The sequence below is a fragment of the Bubalus kerabau genome, chromosome 22, assembly GCF_029407905.1.
Source record: "Bubalus kerabau isolate K-KA32 ecotype Philippines breed swamp buffalo chromosome 22, PCC_UOA_SB_1v2, whole genome shotgun sequence".
Lineage (NCBI taxonomy): Eukaryota > Metazoa > Chordata > Mammalia > Artiodactyla > Bovidae > Bubalus > Bubalus kerabau.
Genome location: NC_073645.1, coordinates 42,092,913 through 42,119,949, shown reverse-complemented (window position 1 = coordinate 42,119,949; position 27,037 = coordinate 42,092,913). Strand labels below are relative to the sequence as shown.

Below are 27,037 nucleotides of genomic sequence, written 5' to 3'. Positions count from 1 at the left end.
TAGTGACTCAGACGGTCAAGAATCTGCCTGCAATGCGGGAGACCTGAGTTTGATCCCTGGGTCGGGAAGATCCCCTGGAAAAGGAAATGGCAACCCACTCCAGTATTCTTGACTGGAGAATCCCATGCACAGACGAGCCCGGTGGGCCTCAGTCCATGGTGTCGCAAAGAGTCAGACACAACTGAGTGCCTAACACACACAGGAGTCCCCAGAAGCAGAGGTGGGTTTCCAGCAAAGGCAAAGTAGGAAGGGCCCCAAGGAGAAGCTCTTCCCCCATCACCACCTCAACCAGTGCAACTCTGCTTCTATGCATCTTAACTTACTGGCTTTCACAGATTTTAAAACAAAGGATCCACTCCAAAGTCTGAAAACACAGGACTCAATTACTCTAAAGATACCCAGCACTAGAACTTTATGATTTTGGTCTATTAAATCAAATCCTCATGGTTGCCATTACACCCATATCAAGTTGCCATGAAATTTCCTGAAACTTCACCTTACCTCTAGCTCAAGATCCTGAGGTTCCATTTCAGAAAGTGATAGGACAGCAATTTTGGTTACTTTACAGACCTCATGGTCTCCTGGAAGTTTGCCCACCAAGGCTTTCTGCCGAATTAAAATAAGCCACCACGGAAGATCTGAAAGAGAAAAGGCATATTGAATATCTGGTTTCTATAAAGTACTGCTGTCCTAGCAAGCTGAAGCTGAGTAACACAGTATGCAAACAGTACAGTCCTTTGGTGAAAGTGAAAGTCCAAGGGCTCAGTCATGTCCATCTGTGATCCTCCAGATGCTGGAATTCTCCAGGCCAGAATACTGGAGTGGGTAGCCTTTCCCTTCTCCAGGGCATCTTCCCAACCCAGGGATCGAACCCAGGTCTCCCGCATTACAGGTGGATTCTTTACCAGCTGAACCACCAGGGAAGCCCAAGAACACTGGAGTGAGTAGCCTATCCCTTCTCCAGTGGATCTTCATGACCCAGGAGTCAAACTGGGGTCTCCTGCATTGCAGGTGGATTCTTTACCAACTGAGCCACCAGGGAAGCCCACAGTCCTTTGGTAAACAGCACAACAAAGATAGAAAAATGGCCCTAAAACCTATGAAAAGATGTTCAATGGAGATGTAAATTAAAATGCTTTAATACCATTCTCACCCATCAGCTTGGGGATAATAAAAAAGTATTTTTATTACAGCACATTCTGACAAGGCTGTGGGAACCAGGCACCCTCATAGCGCTTGTGGGAACACAAAGAGATACAACTTTTCCAGATGTTAATTTTACTATAACTAACATTAAAACATACCCACTTACTGTTTTACCCAGCAATCCCATGCTTGTGAATTTACCCTGAAGATACATCTAAACTAAACAAAAATATATACACTCAAATCTATTCACTGCAGCAGTCTAACTGCAAACTACTGGAAACAACTTGAATGCCCAAATTCTTCAACAAAGAATGCCCCATTCTTCAACAAAGAATGGTTGAATAAACTATGGCACATCTATGCAACAGAGTACTATAAAGAATTAGCTATAAAAAAGAATTCAAAGCATTCTATAAACTGATAAGGGGATAAACTGGATATATTATTCATGTATTAATATCTTTATTATTAATATTAATATAATAAGATATAGTATTAAATCAAAGCACAATGGAGTAGCTAGAGTACACTACCCTTTCTGGGAAAAAAAAAGAGAGAGAAAAACGTATTTGCTCATTTGTATAGAAAAAGAGAGGAGAGAGAAATTAGAAATTAACAAGGTTGGTTACCTAACAAGGGGTAGGTGGAAATGAGATGGAAGGAAGAGAAAACAGGAATGAGATAAAAGGGACTGGAACTGACAGCTCTCCAAGTACACCCTTTGACATACTTCTGACTCTGAACCACGATAATGTTTTACATCTCCTCAAAAATAAATGGTTCAAATTAATCAGAATATGAAATGAACCCAAGATGAAATGTAACCCAACTCTGTTACAAATGGAAAATGTAACCCATGTAGGAGACAAGGAAGAAAAAAACTAATCTAAGTAACTTTGGAAAACAGTATTTTGTAGAGATAAAGAAAAAAAGAACTGTATACAATATTGTACTCTGGTAAGCAAGTTATTGATGCTTTTGAACTGTGGTGTTGGAGAAGACTCTTGAGAGTCCCTTGGACTGCAAGGAGATCCAACCAGTCCATTCTGAAGAAGATCAGCCCTGGGATTTCTTTGGAAGGAATGATGCTGAAGCTGAAACTCCAGTACTTTGGCCATCTCATGCGAAGAGTTGACTCATTGGAAAAGACTCTGATGCTGGGAGGGATTGGGGGCAGGAGGAGAAGGGGACCACAGAGGATGAGATGGCTGGATGGCATCACTGACTCGATGGACGTGAGTCTGAGTGAACTCCGGGAGTTGGTGATGGACAGGGAGGCCTGGCATGCTGCGATTCATGGGGTCGCAAAGAGTCAGACACGACTGAGCGACTGAACTGAAGCAAGTTATTTGTCAGAAGAGAATGGGTTAGCAATTCCAGAACTACTTCATGTGCACACTAGGACTGAGCAAATAAGTAAATATATTGATGTAAGTGGGAGAGGGGTATAAAACAAAGAAATACTTAATAAATATAAGAAAGGAAGGAAAGAAAATGCCTAGAGGCCCAACAGTTATCTTTTCAATCCGAATTTCTACTTTTCACAAAAGGTTTTTATTTAAATGAGAAACAGTCTATGAAAGCCAGCATGTAAAAGCAATTTTTCATTCTGAGACTATACCCTTTAAAAATACTACCTAATTACTACCAAAAAAAACACACCCAAAACTATTGAAACAATGTTTCAGAAATGTATTATAGAAAAACAGCATGGTGGATATATATTGTGCCTATGAAAAAATATTTTTTAAAAAGATACAGTATTTTAATTTCTTCCATTTTTCTCCCAAATACTAATCCACTTTCATTTTAGGCATAGTGCTTTGGAGATGTGCGTTAAACATTTCATAAATGCAAGAGTTTGGAAATGTTTCATAAGTATTTATAAAGTAGGATGGAAATTCACTCCAAAGTTTCAAGGCTTTTATAAGTCATTTCATTATTCATGATCATTAAACTTTAACCAAGGACCCACCATATGCTGGGAAGTACGTCAGGCACGGATTAAGGTTACCAAGCATTTAACACACAGTAAACCTAACACATAATAAAGCACTTAATACACAGAACACTTGAATGTTAATGCAGTCAGCTGAGTAAAAGGAAGCCCTTACCACAAATCTCTTAACCTTACAAGAATAACTTTTATTTTACATGGAACAATTTAGAGTGTTGGCAGAGGATAAGACTAGCCAGATTAGGAAGCCCTCTTCCTAGTTTATGCCTTCTTGTCTTCTTATTAACATTATGAACTGCAATTTTAAAAAATTACAGCAATGACAAAAACACAATGTGCATAATCAAATGTGATAAATGTATTTCTCATATGACATCTAATGGCATAGTACCAAAAATACCAAATTTCAAACACAGAGGTTTTACCCCATACACAGACTCACTTAGGAAAACAAAAAACATGCTTTTTACATGAAAATGCTGGTATTGTCAATACTGAAATTCAACTTACAAACTTAAAATCACTTAAAACATTACAGACTTAAGTTCAAAATACCTGAGGGGTTATAATGAAGATTAAATCTGAGTAAATACAATGTAAATGATCTCAAACAACAAGGAACAAAATTTGTAAACAATAGTTTCCCTTTTCAGAAAAGCCTCAATGTGTTCTGACTTAGACGTCAGAACCCAGACTCAAATTTTAGCTCCACTATGTCAGTTCAGTTGCTCAGTCGTGTCCAACTCTTTGTGACCCCATGAATCGCAGCACGCCAGGCCTCCCTGTCCATCACCAACTCCCGGAGTTCACCCAAACTCATGTCCATCGAGTCAGCGATGCCATCCAGCCATCTCATCTTCTGTCATCCCCTTTTCCTCCTGCCCCCAATCCCTCCCAGCATTAGGGTCTTTTCCAATGAGTCAACTCTTCGCATGAGGTGGCCAAAGTACTGGAGTTTCAGCTTTAGCATCATTCCTTCCAAAGAAATCCCAGGGCTGATCTCCTTTAGAATGGACTGGTTGGATCTCCTTGCAGTCTAAGGGACTCTCAAGAGTCTTCTCCAACACCACAGTTCAAAAGCATCAATTCTTCGGCGCTCAGCCTTCTTCACAGTCCAACTCTCACATCCATACATGATCACTGGAAAAACCAAAGCCTTGACTAGATGGACCTTTGTTGGCAATGTAATGTCTCTGCTTTTCAATATGCTACCTAGGTCGGTCATAACTTTCCTTTCAAGGAGTAAGTGTCTTTTAATTTCATGGCTGCAGTCACCATCTGTAGTGATTTTGAAGCCCAAAAAAATAAAGTCTGACACTGTTTCCACTGTTTCCCCATCTATTTCCCATGAAGTAATGGGACCAGATGCCATGATCTTCGTTTTATGAATGTTGAGCTTGAAGCCAACGTTTTCACTCTCCTCTTTCACTTTCATCAAGAGGCTTTTTAGTTCCTCTTCACTTTCTGCCATAAGGGTGGTGTCATCTGCATATCTGAGGTTATTGACATTTCTCCCGGCAATCTTGATTCCAGCTTGTGCTTCTTCCAGCCCAGCGTTTCTCATGATGTACTCTGCATAAGAGTTAATGTTTACCAGGTAGCAAAACATACTATAAAGCTATGGTAAATAAAACAATGTGGTGCTGGTATAGGAATGGACAAATGAGTACTAGAAAAGAAAACAGACAGAGACCCATGTGAAAATGGGCATCTAAGTTAACAACGATAAAGAGGGGGAAGTATGGTATGTCAATAACTAGTGTTGAAATACATACTGAAGTATCTGAAGACCAATGTATCTACCTGGAACCTGCTTTGAAATAATTTAGACACTGGGAATATGGAGATGATGGATAAAAACACCTTTTTGTAGTTGACTTAGAACCAGCTCTACAAATTGCACTGGGTTAGAACCAGCTCTACAAATTGCACTGGGTTAATGTCTCATAAGTCTTTCACTATAGTTTCCTGCCTTACTGTTTTCAGTCTCACACACTGATCAAAACAAAAAAAACTAAAAGTAAGATAGACAAGAAAATTGATATATACTAGTTATAATCTAAGTAACTTGGGATGATGAAAATACACTGGAGTTACATAGCAGTGATGGTAGGATAACACAACCTTACGATGATACTAAAACCCAGTGAATTGTAATGTTAAAAGAGTGAATTTTATGGTGTGTGAATTTTATCTCAATTTAAAAAAAGCTTCTAAAGAACAAAAAAACTTGCTAGGAGTCTTACTTACTAGAACAGTGAATAAACTAAAAAGTATATTTTCTACCAAACACAGAGATTTAGGTACTTGAAATAGTGTTTAAAGAAACAAGTAAAATTATCAAAATGGAAAGAAAATGTAAAACTTGAATTGGACACTAAGATATTTCTAGGTTGATTCTAGAAAACAAAGCAAAACAAAAAACCTCTTGGGAAATAACAGCAATCTGTATTCCTATTAGGGGCTTCCTAGTGGCTCAGAGGTTAAAGCATCTGCCTGCAATGAGGGAGACCCGGGTTCGATCCCTGGGTCGGGAAGATCCCCTGGAGAAGGAGTATTCCTATAACTATTTTGCCGTAGGTGAAACAAACACAACAGTAAACACATAGAAGCCTGGAAATCCAGCAAAAATGAGTGTGTTAGTTACAGGGTTAAATGGTCCAAATATATTTTCTCTAGTTTGAATTTTAAGCTAAGAAAAATGCAGAAGTATAGCATTACTATTGTTTAGCAGTGTATATCCAGTCAAGCACAATTTTGTAATGAAGCTTTTAAAGGCACCAAAGCAGGTTACTGCATTAATTTATATCACCCACCAGAAAAAGAAACGTAGCTTAATTAAAGCCATCACACTGAGATCTGGCTATGTAGTATAACCAAGGGTCAAAGGTAATTTATTCTAGCAAGGTCTTTTGGTATAAAGATATTTCCTCAACTTTTAAAATATATTACAATGGGGATAAAGGTCAATTTTGTAACCCTGACTCCTTTAAAGTAAAAAAAAGACAAAAAAATGTGACTTTCCCAGCCAGATAAGAAAACTAACTAGGAAGTGATTATCTTGAAAAGCATGACCAGTTAGGGCAAGTAAAACAATAGTCCTGGAAAAGATTCAATTGCTTGCCATATACAATAACTGACTCAGTTAATTAGGGTAAGCAATCGCAGGAGAAAGATTTTTATCCAAAAAAACCTTTTTTTTCTAAAATTAAAATTAGGGGCTTCCCTCATAGCTCAGTCGATAAATCAACTGCCTGCAAGGCAGGAGACCTGGGTTCGATTCCTGGGTCAGGAAGATCCCCTGGAGAAGGAAATGGCAACCCACTCCAGTATTCTTGTCTGGAGAATACCATGGACAGAAGAGCCTGGCAGGCTACAGTCCATGGGGTTGCGAGAGTCGGACACAACTTAGTGACTAAACCACCACCGTATGAAAATCTTTTCTCCCTACTCACCACCTCACCTCTAAGTACTGCATCTAATATTTCTCAACATGGCTATCCATTCTACTGACATGCATCAATAGAAAAGATAAGCATTTGATACAATGCATGTCTAGCAATCCTTTATTTTTATTAACGTTAATCATACAGAAAATACAGGAATACATTCCACATGTTTAAAAATGTAAACATTACATATAAAATTAATATTTCCTTTCACCACTGTTCCCCATTCCATGGAAATCCTTTAAATCTAATCCAAACCCCATTTTATGAGTTCTCTCATATAAGAAGACTAGCAGAGAAAGAACAACTGGTTACCACTGCTGGCATTAGTCCTTTCAACCTTACTTGAGCTTAACAACGACTTTTTTAAAATATTTACTTATTTATGGTTGCACTGGATCTTAGTTGCAGTGTGCAGGCTCAGCAGCCTCGGCTCAAGGGCTCAGTCACTCCTCAGCATATGGGATATTAGTTCCCTGACCAAGGATCAAACCCACATCCCCTGCATTGGAAGATGGACTCAACCCCTGGACCACTGAGAAAGTACCACCAATGACTTTTTAAACATGCATAATTTAGGGAATTTCCCAGCAGTCTAGTGGTTAGAACTCCGAGCTTCCATTACAAGGGCCATAGTTCAGTCCCTAGTCCAGGAAATAAAATCCCATGTTCTTTGAGAATGAGCCCCTAGCATTTTTTTTTTAATGCAACACAGCTTTATCTAGTCTTTTCAAAGCATTCAATTTAGCCTTCATAGAAACAGGAAGTCATTCCTTTTGTACTTACAGTTATTGGGATTATTTAGTTATGTAATTACAGTATCAAGTAAAACAAGTATGAACAGGTATGGAAATAAACACAACCCATAATCTACCAGAAGACAGGGCTTCCTACCCAGTCTCCACCAGCCTTCAGAGCATCCAACACATCTACCAATATATTCCGCAGAGGCAGTGAGGAATGCTGGTTAATCTTAAGTGAGGTTCAATTAAAAGAGCTCCTACTGACAGAAATACATACACAATACATATTCTCTGTGCCAGACACTTGAAGTGAGTAAAGTATCTGTGTGAAAATAATTTTATTTTTCTGATTTTTTTTTCCTTCTGGCTCGCCTTTTTCCAAGACTGTTTCTGATTTGACCGGTTCAGTGGGATTTTTAAGACAATTCAAAAATAACATTTCTTTGGTACTCAGCCTTCTTTATGGTCCAATGCTCCAGCCACACACAACTACTAAAAAAACCATAGCTTTGTCTATACGGACCTTTGTTGGCAAAGTGATGTATCTGCTTTTAAATACGCTGTCTAGCTTTCCTTCCAAGGAACAAGAGTCTTTTAATTTCATGGCTGCAGTCACCATGAAGCCCAAGAAAATAAAATCTGTCACTGCTTCCAATTTTTCCCCTTCAGTTTGCTATAAAGTGATGGGACCAGATGCCATGACCTTAATATTTTTTAATGTTGAGTTTCAAGCCAGCTTATACACAAAAGAATTTACAATTATATCCACATGCCAAATTACTAACATTTATTTACTACATACTCCAAAGTCCTAACATAATATTCAATAACCAATATGTAAATTCTTGAAGAGCTTCTGCAGATTATGCCTCTGGTAAGAGCTTAGAGTCTGCATTCGAACCAGACAAATCAGAGGATGGAAATGCGCTGCTGTGAAGGAAAAAGAGAATTAGGAAAGGCAATCATAGTTGGCTCTCTTTTCCTTTCTTCTGTGTCAGGCTGACAATAAGAATACTTATGTGTTTCTCTGCCATTTCAAGTTGACACTCCAAACTAATAAATTTAAGCCAAATGACTCACTGCTCCTTTTATACTTTAAGGCTTAGGTGCTTACAAATTTAACACTGCTTTATCTTTTTGGTGACTTGAACTTTGGCTGTTTTTGAAATGTATATCTGTTTATGCTTCTTGCCTTAAAGTCTGTTTTGATATTATTATGAGCACATCAGTTTTCAGTAGGTTAGCATTTGCTTGGTTTCTCTTTTTTCTATCCTTTTACTTTTGGCCTTTCTCTATACATATACATATACTTAAGGTATTTGTCTTAAAAGTAGCTTGTAGATGAATTTTATTTTTCCATTATGAAAAGCTTTGCTTTTAAACTACTAAATCCATTCATGGGCTTCCCTGGTGGCTCAGCGGTAAAGAACCCGCCTTCCAACGCAGGTGTAATCTTGCCTGGGAAATCTCATGGACAGAGGAGCTTCGCGGGCAACACTCCATGGGATCACAGAGTCAGACTTGACTTAGTGACTAAACAAGTCCATTTATACATAATGCAATTGTTAAAATATTTAAGAATCATTCTACTGTCTTACCATTTCTTCACCTGTTCTATACACTTTCTTTCCTTGTCTTCTTTTGGATTGAGTTTTAAAATTATTATTCCATTTCTTCCCTTTATTAGTTTTTTATAATCTTTTATTATTCTATTAGTGGTTATATTGCAGGGTCTGATAACATGAGCCCTAACTTACAAAAGCCTAATGTAAATAAGTACTTTTGCCAGTTCCTGGACAGGGAAAAGACCTATTATTGTTGTGTGTTTTCATTCTGTGTTCATTTTAAACCTCATATAAAGCTAACTTTGTTTAAATTTAGCAACATTTACTCCTTCCATTATTTTCCGTTCCTTCCAACATTTCCACACTCCTATCTGGAATCATTTTCCTTTTACCTGAAGAACTCCTTAGTATTTATTTTAGTGCAGGTACTAGTGGTGACAAATTCAGTTTGTTTGGCTCAAAATGTCTTTTTTTCCTTAATTTTTGAAGGTATAAAATTCTAGACAGGCACTTTGAAGGTATCATTCCACTGTCTTCCGGCTTCCACTGTTCCTACCGAAGCTTTATTGAATACCATTGAATTTAATGTGTAGCTTTTCTTTGGCTGCTTTAGGATGTTTTGACTTCAGCTTTTATCAGTTTTACTATGAGATGCTCAAGTGTGGTTTTCTTCATATTTTTTCCTCTTGCAGTTCAAAGTATTTCTTGATATTGTGACTGTAAGAAACAATCTCTGACTAGTTTCTCTTGATCTCATTTTTTAAAATGTACCAAGTATCTTTAAATGATCTGTTATATAGCATAGTAACACACTATGCATTCTAAGAGAATCTAATCATTGGGTAATATCCTAATGGCTTTGTTGTTGTTGTTTAGTCACTAAGTCATTTCCGACTCTTTTGTGACCTCATGGACTGTAGCCTGCCAGGCTCTTCTGTCTATGGGATTTCCCAGGCAAGAAAACAGGAGTGGGTTGCCATCTTCTTCTGCAGGGGATATTCCTGACCCAGGGGTTGAACCTGCATCCTCTGCATTGGCAAGTCAATTCTTTACTACTGAGCCAACATGGCTTATCTCAAGATAAATTATGTTCCAATTTGAAGGATCCTGCCTTTTCTTTTTTTAAAATAAATCTTTGGTAGGAATTTAAATTCAGTCCACTGTGTGCATAAAATCTATTTCATTGACACCTATTGCATAAGCTATTAATTGGCCATTTAGTACTTTTAAATGAGTATAACCATAAGTCTATAGATTTTATGTAAGTTTATGCTCAGATGGCAAAGAATCTGCCTGCAATGCAGGAGACCTGGGTTCGATCTGTGCACCAGGAAGATCCCTTGGAGAAGGGAATGGCTATCCACTCTATTCTTGCCTGGAGAATTCTATGGACAGAGGAGCGTGGCAGGCTACAATCCATGGGGTCACAAAGAGTCGGACATGACTGAGCAACTAAATTGCATGAATTTAAATTTCTACTAAAAGATATGGACTCACAGTATGTTTAATACAATTTTTTGCTTTCTATTTAAGGCCATTTCTATTTTTACAAAACTACATCAAGAAAAATACTTTCCCTAAAAGGAACAGAAATAAAGTAGTATATTCTTTTGACTATATTTCAAGGAGCATCATACACCATTGTACATCAAGTAAGTAGAAATACAAGTAATACTACCACACAACAATGCTGTTTTTTTCCACTGTCAGATATCTGTAGTTAAAAGTACATCATATTGGGCTTCTAATATTCTCAGTGACCAAAGAGTCAATCATTAATTTGTTCATCTTCCAAACACAGTAGCTACTCAGTGTTTCTTGATTGATTGCTCTATTGCCTACTAAAGTGTCCTAAGTCTGCACATACAGAAAACTGACAGTGACTCATAATAAGGAGAGTGTCTGGGACATGAGGTACATTTATTAGGGTCCATTTCAAAGGTACCAAATGGTGCAATCAGAAGCATGCTCAGCTTAACCTACTAATTCAAACTCAGCCTAATAACAAAATCCCTAATAATGACCTGCCATAAAATTAATCTATTATAATCTATAAAAATATAAAGGCTTTTCTATCTATAACAGTCCTAGGAAACTACAAAAGTTTAAGTATCAATGGGCAAAATAAGTTTCTATTACAAGAGTACATTTTCCATATAACTGTGTCTTTTTCTTGCTAAAGTTCTAAGTAAGATGCTTCCTTACATATTTATTTAAAATGTTAATGTATTACATACTTTCTTACCTATTAAACCCCAGCATACTAAATATAATTGGGGTTATTTATGGTGAAGGCTTATCATCATGAAGATAAACCACTGTTTTGAGGAGTGACACAAGTATACTGTGAGGCTGGAGGTCACAGGCCTCTCTGCTTGAAGGAACACAAGCCCACAGGCTGTAACAAACCTGACAGCCAAGTCAAAGTCAATTAGATGAATAACCTTCATTTTCTGCCCTGGATGGCTGATACTGGCCAGATCTAAGTAAGTGAGGTTTTTTGAATCAAAAATATCGTTTTTAAAACACAATTAGACCTGATAATAATTTGATTGTAATCACTTCAAAATGTTCAGGAAGATAAAATGTTCAATAAGATAAAAACCTTAATAAGAACATAAAGGAGGAAATAATATAAATATAGGAAACACCTTTATAGGTGGCCCATACATACACTCAGTCACTCTTACCTGTACAAGATTCTTCTCTTTATGGAGTTAGGAACTTTTAATATCACTGCCATAGCAATCACTGAGAAAACAACTGGAGTTTAAGAACAAATTCATTTATAACTGGACAGCAGAATGACTGAAACAGAAGAGGCAAGCTGGCCTACCTCTAATGTATCTCTCTGCCTGAGGATATAAAAATCTGTCAGTTAGAGATATGCTCAGAACTAAGCAGCATGCTTGTCTGATGCCCTTGGGAAAGCTCAGAACTGTGGGTCACCTTCATGTGTCTCATTCAAGCACTGCTTCTACCAGGGTGGTGGAACCATCCACACCAAGGAGACTGGAGCACAGATCAAGGACAAAGGAGGTGATGGGAAATTCTGAAGCATAAAGTAATGGAGTAGACAGAGGGGAGCAAAGAGAGGAGGGAAGGGTCATTCAGCACCTAGGTACCTGGGGAGAGAGTAAAAGGAAGACAGAAGCAAAAAAGAGCAACCAAAAGATGCCAAAGAAAGGAGCCCCTTGCCCCTTAGCCCGCCTGCTTCCAAGACCCAAAGCTATTAACTGAATAGATCAGCTAAACTACAATGAAAGAATCTTTTAAGGGTTAAACAGGAACATAGTAACCAACATGAATCTTACTTCCAAAATTCATGAGTTCTGAGACCCTCATGAATCAAAGTTGCTCAGTCATGTCCGACTGTTTGTGATCCCATGGACTATACAGTCCATGGGATTCTCCAGGCCAGAATACTGGAGTGGGTAGCCTTTCCCTTCTCCAGGGCATCTTCCCAACCCAGGGATCAAACCCAGGTCTCCCATATTGCAGGCGGATTCTTTACCAGCTGAGCCACAAGGGAAGCCATGAATGAAAAACTGAATATAAAATGACTTTTTCAATTACACTTTACATTATCTGGTAGAAATGTTATATGACAATACTGTTAATCTTTAAGATTCTTCCCTCAAAGCAACTTTCAGTTCAGTTCAGTTCAGTTGCTCAGTCATGTCCAACTCTTTGCGACCCCATGAATCGCAGCACGCCAGGCCTCCCTGTCCATCACAAACTCCTGGAGTTCACCCAAACTCATGTGCATCGAGTCGGTGATGCCATCCAGCCATCTCATCCTCTGTCGTCCCCTTCTCCTCCTGCCCCCAATCCCTCCCAGCATCAGGGTCTTTTCCAATGAGTCAACTCTTCGCATGAGGTGGCCAACATATTGGAGTTTCAGCCTCAGCACCAGTCCTTCCAATGAACACCCAGGACTGGTCTCCTTTAGAATGGACTGGTTGGATCTCCTTGCAGTCCAAGGGACTCTCAAGAGTCTTCTCCAGCACCATAGTTCAAAAGCATCAATTCTTCGGCGCTCAGCTTTCTTCACAGTCCAACTCTCACATCCATACATGACCACTGGAAAAACCACAGCCTTGACTAGACGGACCTTTGTTGGCAAAGTAATGTCTCTGCTTTTCAATATGCTACCTAGGTTGGTCATAACTTTCCTTCCAAGGAGTAAGCGTCTTTTCATTTCATGGCTGCAGTCACCAACTGCAGTGATTTTGGAGCCCCAAAAAATAAAGTCTGACACTGTTTCCACTGTTTCCCCATCTATTTGCCATGAAGTGATGGAACCAGATGCCATGATCTTCATTTTCTGAATGCTGAGCTTTAAGCCAACTTTTTCACTCTTCACTTTCACTTTCATCAAGAGGCTCTTTAGTTCCTCTTCACTTTCTGCCATAAGGGTGGTGTTATCTGCATATCTGAGGTTATTGATATTTCTCCCGGCAATCTTGATTCCACCTTGTGCTTCTTCCAGCCCAGCGTTTCTCATGATGTACTCTGCATATGAGTTAAATAAGCAGGGTGACAATATGCAGACTTGACGTACTCCTTTTCCTATTTGGAACCAGTCTGTTGTTCCATGTCCAGTTCTAACTGTTGCTTCCTGACCTGCATATAGGTTTCTCAAGAGGCAGGTCAGGTGGTCTGGTATTCCCATCTCTTTCAGAATTTTCCACAGTTTATTGTGATCCACACAGTCAAAGGTTTTGGCATAGTCAATAAAGCAGAAATAGATGTTTTTCTGGAACTCTCTTGCCTTTTTGATGATCCAGCGGATGTTGGCAATTTGATCTCCGGTTCCTCTGCCTTTTCTAAAACCAGCTTGAACATCTGGAAGTTCACGGTTCATGAATTGCTGAAGCCTGGCTTGGAGAATTTTGAGCATTACTTTACTAGAGTGTGAGATGAGTGCAATTGTGCGGTAGTTTGAGCATTCTTTGGCATTGCCTTTCTTTGGGATTGGAATAAAAACTGACCTTTTGAAAAAAGTCACCTTTAAGGTATTAAAAGGTAGATTATTAAATAAGATAAAATCAGAAGTAGTGACAAAAGGATACAAAAAAGTATTCTGACAAATATTTTCAGTGGCTTTATTGAGATATAATTTATATACCATAAAATTCACTCATTTTAAGTGTAAACAAGCCAATGATTTTAATGAATTTATAGTTGTGCAACCATTATCAAAATCCTTACATGTTTCTATAATATGAGTCATCAGTAGACAATAAAACAATCTTCTCCCACAATGCAATTGTACACAGACTATGAAACTCATATTTAAACACCAGTACTATCTAAAGGCTGTGCCCAAGAAGCAGGCCTCAAGCAGGGGCCCTGCCAGGCTTTTCTTCCCTTTTCTCTAGTGCCCCTGAGGGGTGGGCCTTTCTAATGGCTTTTTAGGAAAGTATGAAAGCAATGCTGGTGAAATTCCACTCATTCACACTGTAGGTATAAAAATATTTCATATCACTGAGTGTCACAGCAAAGTCCCCATAGACAGCAAGGGACCAAAATCACACTTTTAAAATCATATACATAATACATTGTGCCATTTTAAGGATCTCAATATCCTCACCACTTTAAAAGTGGAGAAGCAGATGGTGATACTATTTTAATGAATGGGAGAGACTTGAGTGAATTGTGTCTGTTGCTATTCAATACTAGGAGTAGTAATTCTCCTAATTACTAAACAAAGAGCCCCTATTGCTAAATAAATCAGGATTCCTGACAATTCTCTCTTCAAACTAGTTCTGAATACATGGTGGATATATTTGCATTTTATAGTCAGATATTTCATACCCTAACAAGCTTATCCTCGTGGAGCTAGTGGTAAAGAACCCACCTGCCAATGCGGGAGATCTAAGAGACACAGGTCCGATCCCTAGGTTGGGAAGATACCTTGAAGGAGGAAATGGCAACCCACTCCGGTATTCTTGCCTGGAGAATACCATGAACAGAGGAGCCTGGCGGGTTCCAGTCCATGGGGTCACAAAGAGTCAGACACGACTAAAGCAAATTAGCACGCATGCATGCACAGTCTTCAGGACACATACCCACAGGGGATACATTCCAGGATTCTCAGCAGATGCCTGAAACTGCAGATAGAACCAAACCTTATATACACATTCATTCTTGAACACTGGGGTCATTACTAAGTAAAATAAGTGTTACTTGAACACAGCACTATGATTCCAACAGCCAATCTGATAACTGAACCAATTATGTGACTAAATGGGCTGGAAACATACTGTGTGGATACGCTGGACAAAGGGATGACTCATATCCCAGGCCAGAGGGCACAGAGACATCACACTACTCAGAACACCATGCAATTTACAACTCGTGAATTGTTTATTTCTGGAATTTCCCATTTAATATTTTTGGACCATGGCTGACCACAGGTAACTGAAACTTCAGAAAGGGAAACTACGGGCTGGGGTGTGGCAGGGGGAGGACTACTGTATATTTTAAAGAGCTTTTGTAATACATTTAAAACCTCCAGCCTCAGCCATCTTGGGGGTTTCCCAGGTGTCGCTAGTGTAGGATACATAAGAGAGGTGGGTTCGATCTCTGGGTTTGGAAAACCCCTTGGAGAAGGGCATAGAAACCCACTCCAGAATTCTTGCCTGGAGAATCCCATGGACAGAGGGGTCTGGCAGGCTACACTCCATAGAGTCACACAGAGTCGGACATGACTAAAGCAACTTAGCATGTACTCCATCTTTTCAAAGTTATCTGTGTGATGATATACTATCTCCTGGATGGAGGGCATTCCTACTAAGGTGATGTCTGAGTTGAAGTCAGAATTATTTCAGTAGGGTAATTTGGACAGGGTCAGGGTGGGGAAAGTGAGAGGAGAGCAGTTGTTGGCAGAGTAAGCCGTGTGCAAAAAGATCCCTGTGACTGAGAAAACACATTTCAGGCCTCAGCTGAGACATCACTTCCTCAGGGATGCCTTCCATCCAGGAACCCCATCCCCACCAGTCATGCCCCTCTGCTACGTGCTTCACAATATCCCACATTTGTCTTCTTCAGAAGCTTAAGTTTAATGATAAAACTCTGATCGGGCAATTAATGTCTAGCTCTTGGATTTGACTCTATGCTCCTGGAAGCTTTGCATTTTGTTCACCCTGTAGCCCCCAGCCTACAACAGGCACTCTGTAAATATCTGTTAAATATTTTAATATCTGTTAAATATTAATATTCTGTGCTGAATATTTTTGAATAGCCACTGGACAGGGGGATACAGCAGTGAGCACAACAAACACAGCCCCTGTTTTGGAGCTTATCCTCTAGAGAGGGAAGAAGAAGACAAACAGAAAAGAAGAAAACAAAAAATTCATGTGTCGTTACAACTGTGGTAAGATCTGACCATCCTTCTGACTTCCTCCTGGACACTACAAGGAACAGAAGACAATGATTTTTCATGGAGCTTTACCTTTCCTTCATCTATTTACACATTACATGTTCCTTCGACTTTCTGTTCCTCATCCTAATAAATCCCAACCGATCAAAGCAGAGTCAGACACTTTCAGGCTGTCAAAGACAAGACTCATTAGACCCTGGCTGAAAGTCTACTGGCCTGCAAATGTCTAGGGGAAGAGACCTTCCAAACTGAAGAAAGGCCAACTATTCTAAATAGTTTGCTTTCTAGGCACCAGGGTTAATAGAACCATTTGAGGGGCAGAGCTTGCTATAAAAGGAAGGGCAATTATCAGCAAAGGATTCCACAACCAAATAATACTTCTAAACTCTTTTCTACCACACATTTTTCTAAATGGGCACACAACTTATAAAATATAACCTTCATTAATGCTACTAATATTTCACTTCTAAAAACATTGCTTTTATAATCCCCACCATGTCGTCTTTTAGTGACATGTTAGTATCATTAGTTTCAGTAAAAATTAGTGTTACTGGAAAAAACAGTCTAAGTTTAACATTTATTCAAAATTATACATTCAGAACTTAAAGTGTTCTCTAGTGATATGTTTGACCTTTAAAACTAAGGAAAAAATAATAATAATAGCCAGCATCTACTGAATGCCTACTATTATCAGAAGCCATGCTAAGCACTTAATGAGAGTTTTATTAAACTTACCATAACCATATCTAGGTGGTATCATCACCCAGCAACTGAGGCTTGGATAAATAACCTGATCCAAGGCAATCATGTGACCTCAAGCTTAGTCCAGTGCTGGGGCCAGTGCCTACCCAGTGCTATTTGGGGAATGGCCTATTCCACTGTAAGAGAAAAGGGCAGATGCAAAGGTGAGAATTCTCCTGGACATGCTTTTGTAGTGAGCATTCCAGAGGATGTTAGGTTCCTATTATGGATTGAATTAGGTCCCCTGAAAATTCATTATGTTGGAGTCCTAACCCCCAGAGCCTCAGAATGTGAGCCTGTTTTAAAGAATGGGATCTTTAAAGCTGTAATTAAGTTAAATGAGGTCATTAGGGTGCACTCTAATCCCTAATGACCGGTGTCCTTATAAGAGGAAATCTGGAGACACACACAGAGTGAAAATAATGTGAAGACACAAGAAGAAGATCGCCATCTACAAGCCAACAAAAGAGGCCTCAGAAGAAACCAACCCTGATGACTAGATCTTAGACTTTAAGCCTCCAGAACGACAAGAAAATAAATGTGTTTAAGCCCCCAAGTTTGAGGAACTTTGCTGCAGCAGCCTAGCAAACTAATGCCGTTCCAAAGTCACGACTGCCTGATGACAGTCACAGCTCACCCACGCCGCTTTTAGACTGTCAATGACAACTGTTCAAGTAAACTTCGTTCCCATCTCACTAGGCAAGAACAGAAATTCATGCATTAATATGTAGAGAATAAGTAGGAGGGAAAGAGGAGTGAGAAAGAGTTTAAGTACAGACATTTTCTTCCCCTCATCTTCTACCCCCAGAAGGTAAGATGCTCCCATGGGAAAGTGCACTTAGAGTGATTATTTCAGTTCTAACACATATCAGGAGCACACTCCCAGCGGGCAAGTTGATAGTGTGGTCAAAGCAAGAGCTTAGGTGGAACACAGGGTGGGGAGGAAATGAGGCATGCCCAGGACAGAGGATGAAGAAAGAGAAGGCGGGAAGAGCAAGCTGGATGCTCAGAGCATGGGAGCCGGGGTGGAGTGGTACCCAGGGTGGGGCTGCAGTTCTCCGGGTGAGGGAAAGAGCAGCTGGGGGCCCAGAAAAGAGATTTTCCCTTGTTTTTTTCCCCTGTATCCTTTCTTAACAGCCAAACCTTAGAAGTGATGCGGCAAGAGGGGACAGGGCAGGGGCAGGGGGCAAGTACAGAGATTAGGAGCGTGAAAAACTTTCCCAGCCCCATTTACTTCTATTTATTATTTTATTATTTTCTCTAGTTCACTCTATTCCCTCACTTTTCCCTCTTCCAAAATATCTGCCTACCAACTTCTTTTTGGTCCAAAGAAAGGCATGAGGTACAAGGAGGGAAGGTGCATGTAAACAGGGGCTGACCACAAAAGACCATAAGAAATGCCCCCACCTGCCTAAAGACCATCCTTTCACTGCATCAAACTCACCAACCAGTAGCATATTTGTACACTGCTTTAGGAAATGACTTGGGGTTTGTCTGCCAATTTCAAACCCTCCTGCTTTGACCGACTGTCCTGCTTAGTGTAGTGGGCATGTTTGAACTTTGTGACCAGGGGAGGCCCCTGACTCTGACTGAGCCAAAAAGGGTCTCTTCCCTAGGGTCTTAACTAGAGAGCCAGTCAATCTCCAGAAGTTATAGGGAACATCAGATGCTGGTTGGCTTGAGGGCTAAGGTCGGTCTGAGTACCACATAAGGACAGAACATACACAAACACAAAGAAACCCAAAAGAAGACAAGAATGTATAAGAGATGTACAGACTCAAGTGATGGTCAGAGACTGTCTGCCACAAAATGTAATCTCAGATTCTGAACAAATCAACTTTTTGGTTTTGTTCCCTTGAATTCTAACAAAAACTTGTTTGCATAAACTGATAGGTTTGTATTTGCAACCAAAAGAATTGATAAAATAGTGATAATTTACTAAGCACCTTTAGGTATATTACCTCACGTGAGACCCACAATACCCTCAGGAAAAAAAAGTGAGCAGTTATTTTCACTCTTGTTTTATAGTTTACAAGGAAGTAGAGGCTCTGGGGCATTGGGGGCCCCAATGAACTAGCCTCCTGGGATGCAAACCCTTGTGAAGCCCCTTCCCATGTTGGTTCTGGGTTTGGCTGTGTGACCTCCTCTGACCAATGGGATATTACCAAGTTCAGTGATGCAAGTAGAGGCTTGATAAGCCCTTCTACACTGGAACTTGTCACCTCAGTACCCTGAAAGGATGTCCAGGTATCCAGGAGACAGAGAGGGCCCAAAAAGAGGCCTCGTGAGATGAGCTACATGGAAGAAATGCCACATGAAGGAAAACTAAGATGCCCCAGGCAAACCCCTAGCTGAGTGCTGCCACTCAGATGACCCTGGCCAACAGGCAAAAAGGGCAGAAGAGCCACGTGTCAACCCACAGAACTTGAGATACTCTAAACTGTTACTGTCTTAAGGCTTTAAAACTTTTGTGGCAGTTTATTACACAGCAACAGATGAAACAGATGTTATGTAATTTCTCTCATATCTCAAAGCTCTAATAAATAAAGCTTGAATTTAGGTCTCTTGACTCATGTCAGTGATTTATTCATTGTTTCAAGATGTAACTGAAATTGGAGAAAAATAACTCAAAAGTTTCATATGCTTCACTTAAACAATAGAAAATGAATTTTAGCTCAGAACATTCAACTGTGAAATTATCCTGTCAGCATATAAATGAATTAAAAATATAAGTATGTAAATGTGGACAGGTAGGAGAGTGTGACTAAAATACTTATTAGCATGTTACACAATGTCTAAATGCTTTTCTCCTTTGTACTGAAAGAATTCAAAACTACCAAAGACAGAATGTACAAGAACATTCACAGTGGTCTCATTTCTAATGGCAAAAAAAAGCCCAAAAAAACAAAAATTACCCAATGATGGGGAAAAGGACAAATTATGATATAGTAATACAATAGTGAAGATAGGAACTAAAGTTTCATATATCAAAGTGGACAAATCTCAAAAGAATCCAGTTGTGTGGGGAGGGGCAACAAGTGAAGGAACACAAGTGGCTTAACATCATTTATACAAAATTTCCAAAATATAAAACTTAGCAACATATTATTTAGGGATATATATGTAACAAAAGCAATAATGAAAATCAATGGGCTAATAAGTACAATATTCAAAATCACAGGTTCTCTTGAAGGGAAAGAGACTCTTGCAGAAAGGCAGCAAGAGTTCCAAAGACATTGGTTTCATTTCTTAATCTACATGGTAGATAAATGTGTTTAATTTACAACTAGTATACTGTGTATCAGTGACAAATAGCTCTTTGTGTCAATAAAATATTTAACAAATTTTTTAAATAAAAAAATTAGCAAAAAGAAATTAAGACTCTCTATGGCAATTTGTGCTTTATATTCAGAAATCAACCTGGCTTCCAAATGTGCAATAATTTTACCTTAAAAGAATTTTTTAAAACATACAAGGGTGGCTCCACTCCTGATTGCACAGCAGTAATAGCAAAGCTTCCTATAGCTCTTAACTCACATTAAAATCAGTAACAGCGAAAAAATATATATTTAAATTTTGTGCTTAAAATATTTCAGTTAGTCCTTTTCATGACTTTTTGGAAGCCTATGTAACACCTATCTTTTAACAAAATTCCCTCTGAACTCAGGGCACAGGTGCCTGTCCTGCCAAGGGAGGGTCTGGTGAATGAACCAGACCTTCCATCAATTTGCTTTTCCTGGACAGGACTCCCAGAAGCACCGCACTGTGTACTAACAGACCCTTTCTCTTCCCTGGCCAGAGTTGACTATATGAGGAATAGACAGCTGACCAAAGCCGATCAGTCCTAGTCTGCCACCTGCCTACCTCTCCAGCCTTATTCCCACTATTCTCTCCCTCAAAACCACTGAAGGTGGTGTATCTGTCAGAGCACCTATCACAATTAACAAATAATTATACATTTATTTCAGTGATTAATCACTAATGTCTAGCCTTCCCTCTTAAACCGAAAGCTCCATGACGGTGGGAACAGGTCAGTTTTTGCTCACTATTGTATTCCACTGACTAATGCAATTCCTGAGAGTAGGCATTTAATAAGTTGTTGGGTTTAAGGGGAAGAAAGGATTTTAATATTATGCCTCTTTTCTCTAAAGCTTTATAGGCATCCCTTGGAGATACTGTACATTCAGTTCCAGACTACTGCAATGAAGCAAATACATCAATAAAACAAGTCACACAAATTTTTTTGGTTTCCCAGTGTCTATAAAAGTTGTTTACACCAAACTGTAGTCTACTAAGTGTGCAATGAATTATGTCTAAAAATGTACATACTTTAATTAAAAGTACTTCTTCAATGAACATATTGACTACAATGGAGAAAAGACAGGTTCTTCAGCAAGAGGTGTTGGAAAAGCTGGACAGCTCATGTAAATCAATGAAGTTAAAACACACCCTCACACTCTACAAAAAAATAAACTCAAAATGGTTTAAGTATAAGACGACACCATAAAACTCCTAGATGAGAACAAAGACAAAACATTCTCTGACATAAATCATACCACTGTTTTCTAAGGTCAGTCTCCCTAGGCTATAGACATAAAACCAAAAATAAACAAATGGAACTTAATCCAAACTTATAAGCTTTTATACAACAAAGGAAGCCATAAACAAAATGAAAAGACAATCTACAGAATAGGAGAAAATATTGGCAAACCATGTCACTGACAAGGGCTTAATTTCCAAAATACCACAAACAGCTCATACAACTCAGTAACAAAAAAACAAACAACTCAATCAAAAATGGGCAAAAAATTACCTTAAGTTAACATTTCTCCAAAGACGACATACAGATGGCCAATCGGCAGTTGAAAGAGATGCTCAACAATGCTAATTATTAGAGAAATGTAATCAAAACAATGAGGTACCACCTCACACCAGTCAGAATGGCCATTATTAAAAAGTCCACAAATAACAAATGTTGGAGAGGGTGTGGAGAAAAGGAAACCTTCCAACACTGTTGGTGGGAATGTAAATTGGTGCAGCCACAAAGAAAACAGTATGAAGGTTTCTTTAAAAACTAAAAATACAGTTGCCACATGATCCAGTAATCTCACCCCGGGGGACATACCCAGAGAAAATTATAATTTGAAAAGATACATAGCAATGTACCAAAGTTCATAGCAGCACTATTTATTTATAACAGCCAAGACATGGAAGCAACTAAATGTCCATCAACAGATGAATGGATAAAGAAGATGTGGTATACAGGCAATAGAAAACTATTCAGCCTTAATAAAGAATGAAATAATACCATTTGCAGCAACATGGATAGACCTACAGATTATCATAAAGTAAATAAGCCAGAAAGAGAAAGACAAACACCATATGATATCACTTACCCATGGAATCTAAAATATAACACAAATGAACTTATTTACGAAATAGAGAAAGACTCACAGACTTAAAAAACAAACTTATGGTTACCAAAGGGAAGAAGGATAGGGGAGGGATGAACTAGGAGTTTGGGATTAGCAGATACAAACTTCTATATATAAATATAAAATAGATAAACAAGATCCTACTGTATTACACAGGGAGCTATATTCAGTATCTTATATTAACCTATAATATAAAAGAACATGAAAGTGTATGTGTATGTGTGTATATATATGCATAACTGAATCACTTTGCCGTATACCAGAAACTAACACTGTATATCAACTATCCTTCAATTAAAAAATACTTTCTTACTAAAAAATGTTAACCGTCATCTGAGCCTTCAGTGAATCATAACAGTAACAAAGATCACTGATCACAGATCACCATAACAAATACAAAGTTTGAAATATTGTAAGAATTACCTAAATGTGACACAGAGACATGAAATGATCAAATGCTGCTGGAAAAATGGCACCAATGTATTTGTTGGACTCAGAATTGCCATAAACCTTCAATCTGTAAAAAAACACAACATCTGCAAAGGACAATAAAATGAGGGATGCCTGTATTTTTGTTTCCCTTATATGAATGAAGAGGAAAAGTTAAAATTTTACATAACCCCCTTTTCCTTCTGCCTCTATAACACAGCTTGCCCCTTGCAAAGTCTAGATCACGTAGGTCATGTAGTTTCAGAAAGTGGGGACTTGCAATACTAGGAACTGGAGTTTATCTCACTCACCCTTGTCCTGCTCTTTGCAATCTCCCAGCCCCTGCAAACCTGCTTAATCATGCCTGTCCAGGTCAGGCATCCCCCTCCCCATCTTGACCACTGTTCCTGTGCTCACGAAACTCCTTAGTTTAAACCAGCCTATTAACAGCTAGTGTTGCCCACTACAGTCTGTCTATAAAAGCTCTGTAATCCCTTTGTTCGGGGCTCAGAGCTTGGAGTGTTAACTCCTCTGGGCCCGCTAGCATAATAAACTTGAGTTCTCCAACTCTCCAAAGTGTGGCGCTTGGCTTCTCGAGTACTGGTTTCTGCAACACGGAAATATACCCACTTTGGGTAGATCCAAAATTAAGGTAAAGGAATCCAGGCCATTACAGAATCTACATTTATCCTCAAAGAAGACAATGTCACAGAATGCCACATTAAATTTGACAAGCTTAAAGAGTTTACAGAAACATACCTGAATGAAGCTGAATTTTTCCAATAACACCTTCTACCAACCCCAAACAAATGGGATTCCACGCAAGAAGCAGATCGGTAGCTAAAATAAAATAAGAAGCAGTCATGAGAAAGTATTCATTGGAAAACATTAAAACAATATCTTTATAGAGAACAAACTAGTGGTTACCAGTGGGGAGAGAAGGGACAAGATAAAGGTGACGGAAGGGGAGGCACAAACTACAGGGTGTAAGAGGGCTCAAGGATGGATCATATAATACAGCACACGGGACAGGACCAATATTTCCTGATAACTGTAAATGGAAAGTAACCTTTAACACTGTATAAAAATAAAAAATTTTACAAATAAATGTCACAGAAAAGTCACAAAATGATTTAAAATACACAGTGTCTTTAGCAATGTATTTAAAAATGATCAGCAACCCAAAAGAGCAGGTATCAACACCCAGAACTGAATACATTACTAACAAGCCATTGTAGAGAGGCATTAAATCCGAGGCCTGAGTAAGTTCTCTAACATAAGGACAGTTATGGGAAGATAACTGACATTCTAAAACTCTACTTGGATGGGAGGCAGTACTTTGGCGCCCTGCAGTGGAGGAAGGAGGCTGGTACAATATAAGAGGGCAAAGAGAGGAGTTATCCAAGGTCCTACTGCCAGAGCCAGTCTCAGATCCAGAGATAAGAACTGAGAAACTCCCCACCAGAGATGTCCACTTACTGAATCACACTCCAGAAAATATCCTTTCCCGAAGAAGTTAACACCAAACAAAAGAAATTGGGAAAGCCAGTTCTCTTTCATGTGACTTCTATGGCAACAACAACAGGAATCACTTCTATTTATACTAAGTGCCTACTATGTGCCAGGCATCCCAGTCAGGGTTTCTCACCTGAACCACAGAACAAGACAATGACTTGGATGACTGTATTCTCAATTCTCCCAAGGATGGTAGATCATTTGTACCATTCTAGACACACAGAAAAGAAGCTAATTCATTACACACAACAGATGCCTGAGGACGTTAGGGCTGAATTCTGTTGTGGAACCCAGGCTACAAAAGGCTGTTATACCCATGCAGATAAAGGTAATATTAGTGGTGGTTCAATAGCAGGAAAAGATTAGCAAGAATGAAAACATTATTTCTCTTAGCAGAAATTTTAAATTACATTTTAATTATACCATTTAAATTTTATTTTAATGAAATGTATAATCAATCTGTAACTCATGTGGGTAATTACAAAAGACTTAATAGTCTCCAAATTCATTTGAGTTTTGACTATTGTATCTTGAACATCTTTGTTATTAATGATATATTCAGTGGGAGGCAAAAAAAAAAGTTGACTTCTGTTTTTATTACAAGAATTAAAGTAAAATAGAGAATTAATTTTTTAAAGGCTATTATACATACTATCATTTCTAATCCTGCTGACTCTCTAGCAGTTAGGTACTGCTGCTGCTGCTAAGTCGCTTCAGTCGTGTCCAACTCCGTGCGACCCCATAGACGGCAGCCCACCAGGCTCCTATGTCCCTGGGATTCTCCAGGCAAGAACACTGGAGTGGGTTGCCATTTCCTTCTCCAACACATGAAAGTGAAAAGTGAAAGTGAAGTCGCTCAGTCGTGTCTGACTCTTCGCAACCCCATGGACTGCAGCCTGCCAGGCTCCTCCGTCCATGGGATTTTTCAGGCAAGAGTATTGGAGTGGGTTGCCATTGCCTTCTCTGAGTTAGGTACCAGGAGTCCCAAATCACAGATGAGGAAATGCAGCCTTAGAAAAGTAAAGTGGCCATATCACACAATGGGCCAAGGCCAGAGCTGCAATTCAAAGCCATGTCTACACCACATGGCCTGTGCTCTTAACCATCCAAACACAGAATCTATACACACATGGAACTAATCAATAGACAATATTTACATTTTAAGTAACATGCATTCGTATAAAAGTAATACACTGTAAGATTGGAAAAAACACTTTATCACTTCCATCCTGTCACCCAGAGATAATATTATTTTGCTACATTTCACATCATATATTTGTGTGCATATCCAACTGCAATATTGCAAATATATCACTATATGCTAACTTCTTATAATATTTCATGAGTATTTTCTCACATCTTTAAAATATTCATCAAAATTATAACTTCACAGCTGTCTAATTTTCCACTTAAGGAAGCACTTTCTCACTCTTGGGCATTTAAGTCATTTCCAGTTTTTCCCTATTATAAAAAGTGCTGTGATAAATGATGAATATTATGCAAGTATTTTATTTGCTAATTAATAGCTTTAGGACAAACTCTTAGGGATGAAATCAGTAGGTGAAAACTTAAAAACAAAGTTTTCAATACTATCAACAAAGGTTATATACCAAGTTAGATTCCTGCTAGAAGCATATAAAAATGCTTCTTATGCTTGCCATCATTTAGAATTTCTTTGTAAATTTTGTTATTTTGATGGCATCCATTGCCTAAATGATGCTTACTTTCTTTTCATTGCTGGTAAGATTAAACATTTAATTATAAAACTGGCTGCTTATGGTTCTTCTTCTATGATTTCCTTATTCAGATCTGCTAAGAATTTCTTATGTTCCTTATGGATTTATGAGTTTTTATACTAAGGACATCAACTCTGACATGTTTGTAAATACTTTCAGTTTTAAATTTTTATACAAATCACTTTCATTATCCATCATTTTTTCCCTTAGTATCTTATCAAGTTGTTCCTTAGGGGTAGTAGTGTTAGTCGCTCAGTCGGGTCCGACTCTTTGCAACCCATGGACTGTGGCCTGCCGGGCTCCTCTGTCCATGGGATTCTCCAGGCAAGAATACAGGAGTGGGCTGCCATTTCCTTCTCCAGACGATCTTCCCCACCCAGGGATCGAACCCAAGTCTTCTGCATTGCAGGCAGATTCTTTACCATCTGAGCTACAGGGAAGATCACTAAGTTGTTTCTTATCTGTTATCAATCATTTATTAATTTTACCTCTTTGTTAATTTATAAAAATCTAACTCTAACCCTGGAATTCATGTTGGTGTATAAACTAGAAGTATCCTGATTTCTTTTCAAATAACCAGAATCCCTATCAGGCAGGCCACATCTCAACCTCTGCCAACACTGATGCCCCTGCTAAGGAAAGAGCTCCAGCTATTCATAATCTCACCCTGACCCCCAGATGAACAAGCACAGTTGCAGGATTCTATCCCTTGGGTATCAAATGAGCTCGAGGAACATGGAGGAGGAGGAAAAGTCAGTGCTAAAGCAGTCATGGTGCTCGCTTCGGCAGCACATATATTAAAATTGGAATGATACAGAGAAGATTAGCATGGCCCCTGCGCAAGAATGACACGCAAATTCGTGAAGCGTTCCATATTTTTTTATATATGGAATTTAGAAAGATGGTAACAATAACCCTGTATATGAGACAG

The 27,037-nt window shown here is 38.9% G+C and overlaps 1 protein-coding gene and 1 non-coding gene across 12 annotated transcripts in view; one reads left to right on the top strand and one right to left on the bottom strand.

Moving 5' to 3' along the window:
* INPP5F (inositol polyphosphate-5-phosphatase F) overlaps nucleotides 1-27,037 on the bottom strand; it is a 94,576-nt gene that overhangs the window by 45,444 nt on the left and 22,095 nt on the right. For 4 of the 11 annotated variants that reach the window (XM_055560649.1, XM_055560646.1, XM_055560639.1 and 1 more), the window contains exons 2-3: nucleotides 23,615-23,695; nucleotides 502-638 (exon numbers count right to left, since the gene is read on the bottom strand). Coding sequence is in view for 10 of the 11 variants with exons in the window: in XM_055560639.1 (XP_055416614.1) it covers nucleotides 502-638; nucleotides 23,615-23,695 (218 nt within the window). In the remaining variant the exon portion in view is untranslated. Of the gene's footprint in view, nucleotides 1-501; nucleotides 639-16,985; nucleotides 17,129-22,849; nucleotides 22,963-23,614; nucleotides 23,696-27,037 lie in introns of all 11 variants that reach the window. The other 7 variants (XM_055560642.1, XM_055560645.1, XM_055560641.1 and 4 more) reach the window with 5 other exon arrangements.
* Nucleotides 26,880-26,986, top strand: LOC129637142 (U6 spliceosomal RNA). Its single transcript, XR_008707352.1, has one exon. It is a non-coding gene; the product is annotated as a U6 spliceosomal RNA (small nuclear RNA).